Source organism: Carassius auratus, unplaced genomic scaffold (genome assembly GCF_003368295.1).
Source record: "Carassius auratus strain Wakin unplaced genomic scaffold, ASM336829v1 scaf_tig00009229, whole genome shotgun sequence".
NCBI lineage: Eukaryota > Metazoa > Chordata > Actinopteri > Cypriniformes > Cyprinidae > Carassius > Carassius auratus.
The window spans coordinates 439-15,000 of NW_020524015.1; the positions used below are offsets into that span (position 1 = coordinate 439).

General features: G+C 38.1%; 1 protein-coding gene across 1 annotated transcript in view; it reads left to right on the plus strand.

Annotated features, from left to right (window-relative positions):
- Positions 1–1,355: 1,355 nt before the first annotated feature.
- LOC113072499 (ephrin type-A receptor 7-like) overlaps positions 1,356–14,562 on the plus strand; it is a gene marked incomplete at its 3' end in the record, with an annotated part of 46,202 nt that continues 32,995 nt past the window's right edge. Inside the window, exon 1 of the mRNA XM_026245496.1 lies at positions 1,356–1,692. Coding sequence (XP_026101281.1) covers positions 1,380–1,692 — 313 coding nt within the window. The remainder of the gene's footprint in view (positions 1,693–14,562) is intronic.

The following is a 14,562-nucleotide window of genomic DNA, read 5'->3' on the forward strand; positions in this document are numbered from 1 at the left end:
ACGAAGTTGTTAATAAATCAATAGTAGCCTAAATAACCAGGCTTAAAAAAGCTAATCGGAAAATACCATTTTCATACTGTTCATTATATTTTGAAGTTATTTTTATTTATCATTGTATATATTAATATATTATTAATTTGGATTTTAACAATGTCCATTTATCGATTATCCTCCAAAACATTTAAATATTTATACAAAAGCAGAGATTTTAGTTTTAATGTTTAGTTTTTATGCAAACAAAACAGTATAGGTGTAATGTTCCCCAAATCTTGCAAATAGCATTTGAAATCTAATTATTATATTATTATTATTATTATTATTATTTATTTTTGTGAACATCTGTTGTTATAATTAATCTGTAAACTACAAAAAGACAAAAAACTATAAAAACCATCTGCAGATTTGAATTCCTATGAGAGACGTTATCTGAATATCAGATATTGGTGGATATCTTCACCTCTTGCTAACATTTCTTTTTTTTTACCGCTCACCAGTTGCTCTGTTGTCAATCTCACAATCCCGCTTGTGAGCTCAGCTCCACTAGAGAACAGATTGAAAACGCCTATTCAGCTCCACACCAGTGGACAGGTACAGGTCACTATTTCACTTTGAGGTACAAAAATCGAACTCTCCAAAAAGGGAAAATCATGATGCGAGACCATCACAAAGACACGTTCTAATAAAAGAGATATTGAACAGGACAGCAGTGCCATTATAAAAACATTAGGGTGATAAAAGCAAGGGCTTGGTGGTTGGATAAAAGTAGCAAAGTATAAATCATTGCTTTATGAGACGCGCCAGATTTCTGGCACTGGCGGGGATTAGGGGATGATGGGTTGTTTTCCACTGTGGTCATCCGTCTGTGAGCTGGTTAATGTAGGCTGAGCGGAATCATGCACTGTTGCTAATGTCAGGGCGACAACTCGCTCATGATCTGACTCTTAAATTCTGGAAATGACTCAGACTTCCTGTCACCCTGGCAGTCAGAAAAAAGTATTTTGCCAATTGTATCACCTCTTTTCTTTCCACAGGAAACACATAACTCCCTGGCTCAGTAATGAAATGCTACCAAGTTGATGAGTACCAAGGCGGTCTTATCTCAAGGTTTTTTACCTTGAAACAGTATCTCGTTGTTCACGGTTTCATTCTTTTGCTACAACCCTGGTCTACATCGACCTTGGCAGCGCTTCAGTTCAACCTCCCCAGCATTCTTCAGCATAACATCTCTATGTATCTAGTTACAGTATAACTGCATGTCAGGATTTGCCAAGGGCCAATATTTCTGATATTGCCATGGTGTTTTTTATCTTGAGAAAAGACATGTTTATCTCAGCCTCCCCTTCTTTTCTACTACAGGGCCACCATCAGCTCCTCAGAACATGCTTTACAACATCAACCACACCACCGTCAGCCTAGAGTGGACCCCTCCAGCTGACACCGGTGGCCGTAATGACGTGACATACCGGATTATATGCCGCCGCTGCACCTGGGAGCCGGAAGAGTGCTTTCCTTGCGGGAGCAATGTTGGCTACTCGCCACAGCAGAGTGGATTAACGGACACCTACGTCACCATCACCGACCTGTTAGCGCACGCCAACTACACCTTTGAGGTCGAGGCCGTGAACGGCGTGTCCGACCTCAGCCGTACCCAGCGACTGTTTGCAGCCGTCAGCATCGCAACCAGCCAAGCAGGTAAGAGGTTTAGACTTCGGTGACTATTTGGCTTGACACCATTCCGCTTTTGATGCTTTTTTATGCAAGACGCAAGTTCTAGTGTTTTTCATGTTGCTTGGTTGGATGGCACTCTCAACTCAAGGCTGTATAATTTCCAACTAGTGCATTCCATGTTTCTGTACCTTCCACCGTTGTGATAATTCAACAAATTATTCACAGTGGTGAACAACAACAGATGATAAATAATAGAAGTCACGCACAAGAATACCTCTCTCATTTCCCCTTTAGTCTTTATTGTCTGCCAGAAGAACCGCCACCTTTAAATATCACTTACAGTCGCCATGGTTGACATTTCGGCAAGACTCTTTGTTGAATTCTTGATAAATGATATGAGCTTTCACTTTATCCCCTAAAATTAAATGGGTGGCAAATGCTTGCATTGGTGCTGAAGTCATGGCCGCAAACATTATTAGTTCGACGAGTGGTTGCCTGTCTTTGGCTCTCCCTCTTTCTCTCACACTCGGAAGTTGGCCATAATTTAAGAGCCGTTTCTGAGACTGCACATGCTAGAGAAATGCATGTTTTTTAATGAACTATTTTTTATGGATCTGCAAAACAAGATTTCTCTTTCATGCCCAAGCATCCATGAAATACAATTTGCCTTCAAATGCATACTGGTTCTGGTCATTAACAAGAGGTTAGTAGACAGTGATAGCTTAGTACTGCGCTTCAGCAACTAGCGCATAGACTGCAGTGTTGTTCTACGTCTACACATACAATATTTGACTGTTTCATTGTACCTCTTCGCCGTTTTAAAAAGAGATCCCATTGTATCTGATATGCTACCTAGGGATGGTCAAGGCTTGACTAATCGACTAACCATCCAACAACTAACTAGTCAATTAGTGAAGCTGACTTTTTCAACTAGATAATATATAATATTTTTATCTGGACATATATGTTGATTAGTTTATATAGCTTTTTAAATAATGTTATGTCTAACATAAATGTAAAATATATAATAGTAGAAATATAAATGTATTTCTATCGAAATGTATTCATTTATTTTGTTTTATGTTTATTTTTGTAGTCTAGAAAATTTTTTGTCCAGTATATACTCTATGTTTCTAAATGTATCATTATGATATATATATATGCTTTTAAATACTAGATATTTAAAGTGTAACAGAAGTATTCTTGCAATAGTTCATCTTTAGCACAATTAAATACACTTCAGTTAAGACTTCATCACTACTTCTGAACAATTAAAGTGCATTAAGCACAAAATTAGTTGTTCTAATTTCACAGACTTTAAGTACACCAGTTTAATATATTTAAATAAATATATTGTGGTATATTTTTATTTATTTATAGCGGTATGTTGTCTAATTTATCTCCTTTTGTCTACAAAAAATAAAAATAAAAAAAATAAAAATAAATAAATATATATATATATATATATATATATATATATATATATATATATTTATGTGTAGTATAATTTCTCTTTATCTAGATTATTACCTGTTATTCTCATCTCGTCATCATACTAAGTAACGCACGTAAGTTCTTCAAGACAGATATTTTTTACTCTTGTGTTGTGTCTCGGGAATCCTGCTTCCTGTTCCATTCTGTTGTGCTTAGTTCAGCTGTTTTGGAATGCAGGAATGAGTTTTGTGTAAACACTGTCAAAGAAATGCAACATTTTTATTTATTCCAATTTTAAATCTAGACCAATTAGTCATCCAGTCATTCAGGTAACTTACAGACTCGTTGATTCTGCCAGTGTGTAGTTTTGTACATCCCTAGTGTTTCACCACCTGCATTCAAAACTCGAGCTCTCATTTGCATTTTTGTTGTTTTTATGGTTTGCAAACAAAACAAGGTCAGTGACAGGATAACAGAAGCAGCTCGTGCATGCACGTGTTCACAGAGAGATGAGGGAAGAGACACAGAGGGAGAGGTGATAATGACCGGCAGCCAGTAAAATGAGGGAGGAACAGAGCCGAGGAGGAAGGGGAGAGGGGATGATGTATGTTTCATGACAGGGATCGTGACAGAGATACTCGCTGGAGTAAGGAGCCACAAGGACACACGGACACCTTGGTAGGTTAGGAGCAGAGAGAGAAACCGAGATATGGGACAGAGAGAGCGAGGGGAAAGACCCTTGTCTCAAAGTGAGAGCCGGCCGTAATTATGTCTGGCATACTGACAACAGACAATTACACCAGCCACCCTGGGCAATATTTAGTCATTAGTTAATGTCAGATTGAGAAATATATTTGTAAAGCCCTGTTTTCTGTAGTGCCAGCATTACCGGTTTAATTTTTCATGTCTTTCAAACTAAAGAATAAGCCAAAAATGGAGGACAGAATAAAAATTTCCTATTTGAATGTGAATAGATTCTGGCTAGGAATGGGTTAGCAATTCAGCTAGTCTTGCAAAAACAGGTTAGTCATTTTAGTCTCGTTCAGACTGTCAGCCCAAAACCGATTTTGTGTCTATCTGCATGAATTTAGATTCGAAGAACTAACTGTCTATGCAGTGTATCACAACTGTTCATATAGTTCATAGTGTTCCTGTGGCTCAGTGGTGGAGCATTGTGTTAGCAGCACAAAAGGTTGTGGGTTTGATTCCCAGGGAACATATGTTAGCCTGAATGCACTGTAAGTCACTTTGGATAAAAGTGTCTGCTAAATGCGTAAATTCATGTCCGATCTGTGTGTGCCTAACCACTCTTTTTCGTTTTACGGAATGTGTATTGGTTTCTATGGAAATGCCGTTGCGTTGTTATGCCAACGCTAAAACAACAACAACAAAGCTGGGTCTCATTTAGAAGGCTGCGCCCTCTGGAGGTCGAATCCTCTGGAGGTCTCATTATTTGTAGGATGCGAATGTGAAGTGTCCTCAACCTAGAATTAAATGAGAAGGCCTTCATAGGACAGGCGGTAAAAGGAAACAGAAAGTATCACGTTGCTATGTCAAGACATTTAGAACATCATTGAGCTCTCGCACTACTTAAAAAGGAAGACTATTTATAAATTTGAAAGGTATTTAAAAAAAAAATGTTTTTACTTGTTTTATTTTGTTCAGTGTTTGAGAAGTTGCAGCGTACGCACAACAGACATCTGTTGGAGAAAACAAAGGAGGAGGATACTGTATTAAGAACAAAGTTTATTCATTTTTAACTGGAGGCAATTTAAGGTAAGTTGTTAACACCACAATTGCGTTTGTGTGTATATCTGCCGGTGCCAGCATTTTTCAAATAAACGACAGTTGTGTATGGCGACGCAAAGAATTGTGGTTTATCTGTAGCAGTGAAGGATACATCGCATGCATCCTCTGAATTCCTGTGAAAGAAGGTCGTATTCGCAGTGTCCCACTTGCTTTTCTGAAAGAGACAGCCTCGATGACTTCGAATGCGACCTCTGGAGGGCGCAACCTTCTAAATGAGACACAGTCACAGTTTGCAATACGGATGTTGTCTTAACAACATGACAACATGTTGCCGTCGTGCTGGATTATATTTCGTTTTATGAGGCAGCAGCAGAAACAAATGAAGCTTGAATGTGCGACTTTATTCCGCCAAAGAAACCAGACTTGCAGATCGCAAAAACAAAAGCATGTTTCTGCAAAGATTTATACAGAAACTTCTGATGTGTTTACATTTCACATGGCGTAAGAACATGAAAAAGCTATGCTTAATCTAAACAGTCTGGTCAGACTGAAACAGATTTCCAAGAATACGATTTGAATTGGATTCGAACAAACATGTGAATATTGCTTTAGTAAGGTTGGCTTGTTTTGGATTTTCTCCTTTTAGTTGTGACATTTTATCATTAGCAACATAATTTAAATGCACATTTCTTTGCGCTTCAATCATGCTGATTTTGAATATAGGAATCCACCATCTTAGTCCCTCTAAGAAATGTGTCTGTTTGTGGTCAGGCAAATCTGTCTAATTAAACAGGACTATCAAATGGACAAATCAACTGCACATCCTTGATTCTAGCTTTGCACATATCCTCATTTAAAAATGAAATGGTTGTCCATTCAGTAACTCATATATTTAAAGATTCACCTTTAATAATTAAGCACAGGGTCCATTTGAATACAAAAGGCTCACTGTGATGGCAAACCGATAGGAGCCCTGGACAATCAGCCCCTTGTTTAGAGCCGAGATGGAAAATTTAACCCTATCTGAGCATGCTCAATTCTCTGCTCACCAGAGCCTTACAGGCGCAAATTTTACACCTGGGTTACCACAGCAATGGATCACTACTTCATAATGGGCGAGAATGCAGCTTCCTGAAACAATAAGCTGGCTGCTGGTCAGACAGAGCTGGACACTCATTAACACTGATGACTTTATCAAGGCCTTCAGAGTAGAAAAAATAGTATCTTTTAAGCTCTTCCCAAATCATATTTCCTGGGAAAGGATACCTTAAAGAGTATAAAGTGACAGATTGGAAAGGTGTACCGACATTGAGTAAATCCCAAATTGAGAGCCTTTCCCATTTCCGCTCCCACTTCGTTTTCTGTCAGCTCTGATCTGTCGTATCATAATAAAGGTGAAAATGAGAAAAAAAAGAGTCATCAGTTTGTATTATTCTTATATCACATGAATACGATAAAACATATATTATATTACATGATCAAAAGTTTGGAGTCAATATGATTTTTATTTATTTACAAAAAAAAAAGAAAAAAAAAGAAATTAAAAGCAAGAACATAAATGCTGTTCTTTTGAACTTTCTATTCTTCAAAGAATCACGAAAAAATGGATCACATTCAAAAAACAAAAAAAATACTAAGCAGCACGACAAATCAACATTGATAATAATAAGAAATGTTTCTTGAACACTAAATCAGCATACTAGAATAAAAATTCATGTGACACTAAAGGCTGTTAAAAATTCGGCTTTGTCATCGACAGAATACATATATTTTTTAAATATATAAAAATAGAGAAGCTATTTTAAGCTGTAATAATTTTACTGTGAGCGGAGAGACTATTAAAACAACTTTTTTTAAAAAAATATATATATATCGACCCTGAACTTTTGAATGTTATATTGAGCGATACCTTTAACAGCAGAAAAGCGCCAAAGAAAGACAAGGCGGAGGGAAAACAAGTGATGGATGAAAAGAAATGGGGAGGCGGATGAGACCCTCTCCTCTCTCGTCTCTCATTTCCATCTGCATGAGAATAAGTCGACGCTTCAGGCACCAAGCGTAGGAGTAGAAATGGTAAGGACAGCAGAAAGTAAAGGTGCAGAGCCCGAATCCAGATGGCTATGCATCTGATGAGGAATTCAGGAATCCTTTCTTTAATTATCCTTCCACTACTGAGCGACACAGTAAGCGACAAAAAGAGAGCAGAAGAAGGGATGTGTCCGTGTGAGAGAGGGGCTACTCAGAGTACTCATTGTCCCTCCAAAGCCTAATTACTTCCCTGCTCTCCATGAAATGGTTTTTAAATAGTGTCTGCTTCTGTATCGGCAGGTTCATCATCATCACTTCTTTTTTTATAGACTCTTTTTTTCCTCCATTGATGCCCCTTGCCATCCCCCTGCAGACGGATGCGAATTCTCTCTCTCTCTTTAATGGCAATTCTTTTTTTCTTCATTTTAGAGGACTGCATGGGAAGTTTGGTGAAGAGCATTTCAATCAGCATTCTATTGTCACTTGACATCTCTGTGGAGATGCCCTCGGAAGCGTCTCTCTCTCTCTCTCTCTCTCTCTCTCTCTCTTTCCTTCACTCGCTTCATCTCTCTGTGTGTCTGTCTAAACAACACCCATTGTTCTTCCCAATGCTCTTGAGCGGAAATAGCTCAAAGAATAACCATTAATATTTATTCAGGAGAGCCCTTCTGAGGAAAACAGTGTGGAATCAGGGACCGACCAGCCCTTTCCACGCCACAGAATTCAGCAGCCAGATGTGAGACGCGCACTTTAGATGCAAACAGCATGTGTGGTAAACAGAATCAAAGCGAAAGAAGGCGAGAAGCTGTGGAAATGGATTTTTAATGCTTAGGTTACATGTCAGAAGAGCACGATGTGCATGTTGCCCGCTGATAGCTCCCTCTGACTGTTGCCCACTCTGTCTAGGATGTTGCAAAGTGTTGCAAAGTTGTTTAAGTGTTTGATAGGGAAGCACATTAACCCTGTACTCCGCTACGCTGCTCTTATCTTCTGCCTTAGAGGGGAAATGGCTTTAAATAAGAAATTTTATTCATTGAGGCACATGGATTCCTTACATAGCCCACTTTTTCTAATGCTACTAGATTCCAGTCGGGTTATTTCCCCTCATCTCTCGAGGAGAAGCATTCTGTAGTTCGCAACGTACTTTGATCTCAAGAACCTTTGTGTTTCAAGCTGCACGACTCAAGTAAATAACAGAAAATTGTTCTGGGCAGTCTGGTCACATTAGCAGGAATCGCTTTGTCACTCGACGTGTTTTAAAGTCTGAAAAATAACTGCAACTGTGATCTTTTCTTTCCTAATGTGACTTACAGCTTCTCAATCTAGAAAATGTTAGGTGATTACTAGGTAAGGAATTTACTGGATCATTGTCGTTTACTATTTGTAAGTAAGTAAGTGGCATATTGTATGTTTTTTATTAAAGATTACAAAGGCGCATTGATTTTAAATGATGTCCACAGATAAATCATTCCTAATAAACACAGTGATACTTCAAATGAAGCTGAACTCTGAGAACCCAAACCAGCTTGTTTACTTCTTCAAGCTTCAAGCGACATCCAAATGTGTCGCGCCAAGCGTTATAAAGTGCGAAAAAGCATTCTCATGCCCCAGACTGAAAGACAATCCTCTGGGCATTTCTCTCGTAATTAATATGGCCTCTTTTTCGACACATTATCACTGCAAAATGGATCCCGTTCAATACCCCTGAGAAGAATCACACTTTGGGGAACAATAAGTCCATTGATCGATCTCTGCAAAATTCTAATCTGTGGCAGGGGCGTTAAACAGAATGGATTGATTGATTCCAGTGATTCCCAGTTGGCCAGTGTTAGGTGGTGTAATTTTCTAGTTAAGCGGATCCCTCAAGCCTCTTTTGTAGCATTTATATGCCGTTTTATGTTACCTGAGAGGCCTTTCTCTCTCTCTCTCTCCATAGCCACTCTCTCTTTTTCTGTCTTCCCTCTTTTGGTAATTCCATCTGTGGTAATTTGATAAGAGCTGGACCGGTCGCTACAATTCAACAGCTGTGGTTAAATCGCTGGTGGTCTGGCTCACAGTGGCCTCGGCGGCCTTACTCTGGCCACTTGACCTGTGGCATTGTGCAGAATGCCTCGCGATTCTTCCGTCACCCAATCCGTCAGCAATGAATAATTTTCATGGAAGGTGCACTTTAATTACTTTCCCATTTAAATGGCATTGCGGTGGCCTATCTAGGTCATTAATCTCAGTGAGGATCCTGTTGCAAGCCTTTTATTGCTGGCAAACGAAGCTCCCCAAATCCCCCAGAATCTTCTCTGCTTGACTGACTGCAGACTCCCAGCAGCCACTGCTCCAGTGTGTCCTTCTGAACTGGCCACTGTCACGGAAGTGAGAGAGACAGACACAGAGAAAAAGAAAGAGAGATCTACACTTGTCTCTCAGCATGAGCGAGGGAATGGAGGGGAAGTTTGCCAACCACCTTGAAGGGACCAGTTGGACTGAATGTGAGCAGGACTTTCTAGCGTTCATCAATCGCAACTGGCTGTTTAGAGATTTGCCAGATGAACCGTACTTAAAAGTACATATAATGCTAATTTATAACATCATTATGTTCGTGTAAAGCTTTAAAAGCAATTAAAAATACTAGTTAAAAAAAAAAAGTTAATTATATTGATTTAAAGAAATAATTTAGAAATCCATAAACTTAACTATTTAATAGATAAAATTGAAAACAGTGAAGTAAATACATATTATCTGGTCCACTTTTTTCAGTTAAATTGAAAATCCTATTTTGTTTTGTATGCACAGATTATATATATATATATATATATATATATATATATATATATATATATATATATATACACACACACACACACACACACATTCTAATCTGTGGCAGGGACGTTAAACACACACACACACACACACACACACACACACACACACACACATATATATATATATATATATTAGGGGTGTAACGATACGCGTATTCGTATTGAACCGTTCGGTACGACGCTTTCGGTTCGGTACGCGGTACGCATTATGTATACCGAACGGTTCGTTGGAGTAATTAATTATATTTGAAAAAAAAAAAAAAAGAGAGAGAAAGAAATATAATGATATGCGTTCAACAAGGTAGCCCAATAACCCAAACAACGTAACAGGCAACGCCCCTGACACTCCCGAAGAAGAAAAAAAACACCATCTTATATGTTTATGTTAGGCTACTCAGCAGGCGCTCGCTCACTCAGTACACGCTGAAGGCTCGTGCATGGAAAACGCTAAGCGCGTCTTTCTCCTCCTTTCCAAAGCGCTCGGGCAGAAGCGCTCATGAGGCGTCTGTCTTTGCTAAGCAACAATGACGTGCTCTCTCCATGAGACGCGGAAATTTCAGCGAAGGATAAATGGATTTGCAGCTCTAAAAATCGCTTGCAGTAGCTCTGCTACTGAATTTATTTCAAAATTGCAATCCATATACAACTATGATCAGCTGTTCCTTCATCTTGGCTGAGCTCTCAACGTTGTTACGGGAAAGGATGAAGCTGATTGGTTGGTTCTTGTCACATGACCCGCGGTGCGCTTGCGGCATTCTGAAAAGTTGAGATGTTTTTACATTTTGCTGTATCTAAAACGTATCGAACCGAACCGAACCGAACCGTGACATCAGTGTATCGTATCGAACCGAACCGTGAATTTTGTGAACCGTTACACCCCTAATATATATATATATATATATATATATATATATATATATATATATATATATATATATATATATATATAGCTCTTTTTTGTACCTATTTACTACCATTTAAAGTAAAAAAAAAAACAAAAAAAAAAACTCATTTTTCCGCATTTGTTTCAGTGAGGGACTGTGGCAGGTATGAAAAGCATAACTTGTACATATTTGGGTTCACTTCATTGTTCTGTGTCTCTTATTTAATCTTCCCTTCCCACCACCCTCTTGCTCAAAGTCATCTTTTCTCTCTGTCAGACGAGCGGATACCAACTCGCTCAATTATTTAGATTCCTGTGAGGCAAGCAACAAAGTTTTCAGACAAAGTCCCCCCCACCACCACCTCTTTTATCCCTTACTTTTGCCTTCAAATTCATTGTCTCTATCTGAGCAAACGAGTATCTGACACAATCCAAATTATCATCAATCTTTTTTAAATTCCAGATGCCTGCCATGCATAAAAGTTGGAGGCTTTAGTCTCCTTGTAATTGTCACCACCTTCTGAACTCTCTGAGACTTTTCACCTGAACGTCCTCAGATGTGCCGTCAGCAGAGAAATTTAAATTGGAACAAAAATGGAAGCATCACATAAAGCTGGTGGCCTTCATGGCGGGTGGCTATTAACAGCCAGTTCTAACTGACAGGCGTTAATTGAACATTCTGACTGGATAATTCATAGAGGCTTTGAGAAAACTGTTTCAGCTCACAATGAGTCTGATATAAAGAGGTTATGAGGATATTTTAAACCCAGTAGCAGTCAGGCACTTCTGTATAGGGTAGAAACATGTTTTTTTATTGCGTGAAGACCGAATGCAAGAGCTAATGTGAACTGTTGAAACGCTATGCTATGACATAGGAAATAACAACAGCATTTAGGCCTATATAATTTTTCCATTTATTCATTTTGCCTTTGGACTTTTGAACATAACCGACATGTCAGGACATGTGTTTTAACCTGACACGTTATTTAGCCAAGCATTCTGGAAAAAATTCACATGCACACAGTCGTAAATACAAACAAACGCACCTGTGTCACTCCGTCCTCCTGTTTACATGCAACATGTGTCCCTGTGCTAGGCAGTTCTGGGGTTAGAGTGTTTCATTTCCTGCTGCAGAAGGGTTGAATCATAGGGGAGGTACTGTGGTAGTTTGTGACTGAATTGAGATATGTGTCAGCGGTGCCCGAGACCAGCTGCCGCAACCTACCACACTCAAGAACAAACTCATCACCTCAAAATGTGTGACCGTGAGAGAGAAACTGCGTGCATGTGCACTTAAAGTGCGTGTGTGCTTGGATGTGAATTACAGCTGTAGAGCGGCAGATCTTTTAACCCTGTCTTATGCCTGTGTGATGAGCACAAATCTTTGTGCCAAACTGAACAGCGGATCTGATATCGCACTTCTTTAGAACAGCCTTGTCAAGCTTGTCAAACACTCACAGGAAAGGAATCATACATATACACACATTTTGGTAATAAAGTAAGAAATTACTCCTCATATTAAATGGTTGTCTGGAATTTTTGACTCTTGATTGGTCAATTATAGAATTTGGTTGAAAATGTATTGTTGAACATTATTTCTGGCAACTTAAACTGTGCTAGTTTAACATTGCTCATGTTAAGTCTGTCTTTTTTAATCACATAATAATAATATAATTTCAAATTTAATCAATATGTTATATAAAATTATTTGCTAATTGTAGATATGTGTCCATATTTAAAAAGTAGTCTTGTACCGATAAGCTGATAATTGTGTTTATTTTATGGATCATAATACTATTTTGTGCAAATAAATAAAAAATAAAACATTCAAATCAGTTGTTTTAAATGGTACTGTATGAAAATTTTATTTGAGAAATTTTGTTATCGATTTAAATCAGACTGATCTTAAAATTATGAAACATCATAGCGTCCCTTTTTTTAGTGACTGGCCCTTTTTTACTTGATTAAAGGCCAGAAGATGATGGAAAAGTTCTCCCTTTCCTCATTATTCTGTTGTTCATTGTCTCATCAACGCACCATCTCCTGTGGAGAAGGAAACTAATTATGTCTTCATCCCTTCCTGTTCGCACCTCCTCCTATTCTCTCCATTAGCCAAAGAAATTCTAATGAGTTTTAGTCTAGCTACTTTTGACATGGGAATAAGTGAAGGAGAATATAAACGTTCACTAGAATAAAAAAGAAAAAGAAAAAGAAACATTTGTTCCACGATTGGCACCTGCACAGAATCGTCAACTTTTTTTGACAACTTTTAACTGTTGCCTAAGCGCAAGTAGATTTTTTCATCTCTCACACCTGCTGGTTTCTGTAAGCTATATGTGACGGTAACACACACAGACACACACCCTCTGCCTCTCGGCCATATTGCCCTGATGCCTTTTCTTCAAAGCTGCAGGACGATATGAAGGCCATCTGCTCTCCTGGCTTTTAATGTTTATAATATAAAACAACAATAAAAAGATTACAGCATCCAAAGACTGAGTGAGAGGAATCTATTCGGCAGACAGATGGGGAACACAGCTGGACTGGACACCGTAAAAAAAAAGGTAACATGAGGCAGAGAGGATGCTGGGATAGCAGATAGTGACCATCAGCTTTGAAAAACTTATTTCTGTCTTATCAAACAGCAGGTGTTCTGTTATTGCAGTGGACAGGAAAGCCTTGCTGCTTTTTGTTTAGGACAACCTTTGTTTCGCCACAATTAAAATCATCTCTGTCACTTATGATATGGGCCAGGAGGCTTTTCTTTATCTGTTTGTGTCCTTTTGGATTAGTTATCATGGCTCGGCAATAAGGAAGCTCTGATAGCCTGGAGCCAGTGTGAGAGTGTTTCGGGCCAGTTGGGGAAATTGTCACGTACCCCCCAGAAGGGTGTTTATGTATGTGTGTTTGTGTACTGTATATATAAAGTTTAACAAATTTAACACCAAAAACAAAGTAAACTGTAATTAAATAAATGATTCAACTTATTTTTTTTTATTTATCGCTTGCTTGGTATATGATTTGATATATGATTTTTATATAAATAAACATTCTTTACCAAAAACAAGCAACATTTTAATAAATCAGTAAATAATTTTTTTGATATAAAAAAAAGACTGAAACTTTTAATTGAGAAGTATTTACTAAAAGCAATTTAATCAGTTTATCTACATTAATCTATAAATTACATAATCTAAAATTTTGTCGTTGTTAGTTTTTTAGTGGGACCATTGTAAATATTGTGAAAAAATCTGAACCTAAACAGAAATAAAATGTGTCTTATTTTTGAACTCTGGTTATGGAAGCCAAGACACTTTAGTTAAATATTTAGCCTCATGTTTGAATTCGTAAATGGTACCAAACAAGGGCATTTGGCATAACCATATTGTACTAACAACCACGTGGAATGTACCTGTGCAGATACATTGTGCAAAAAGAACAAATTCAAACTCAAGGGAAATGCTCAGTTGTTTGCTCTTTTGTTGCTTTCTTGCGTTTCCTTCTGGTTTATTTATAGAACTCGTCCCTTTTATACTTTCCTTTGCTGAGAGGAATGCGATTTTTCTTCCCTGACAGTACAGAGGAAAAAAATGAAATTGTGAAAATGTAGAGCATTTCCCCCCTGCTTTAGTGAAGAGCAGGCACCCACATTCACATGGGTCAAAACAAAACACAAACTGCAGCCTTTGTGTTGCTTTGTCTGTTTTTGCTGACCTTTCCTCTCTAGCTGTAGAAAAGAAAGGATGGGAATTCCATGTGGTCTAGACAGGTGTGGTTCCTCTTTTAGAAAGACTTTAAACATGTTAAGCCCTTTACCCCTTCCCTCAGTGACAGATGTGAACAAGATATATGAACAAGTTGAAAAAATAATTAATAATGTAAATGTATTATATACATTATTTATCAATACCTTTTTAAACGTGGCTCCAAAAACAGGCCTACAATCTACCAAGCGTCTCTCGAAATGCCATAAATTTCCCA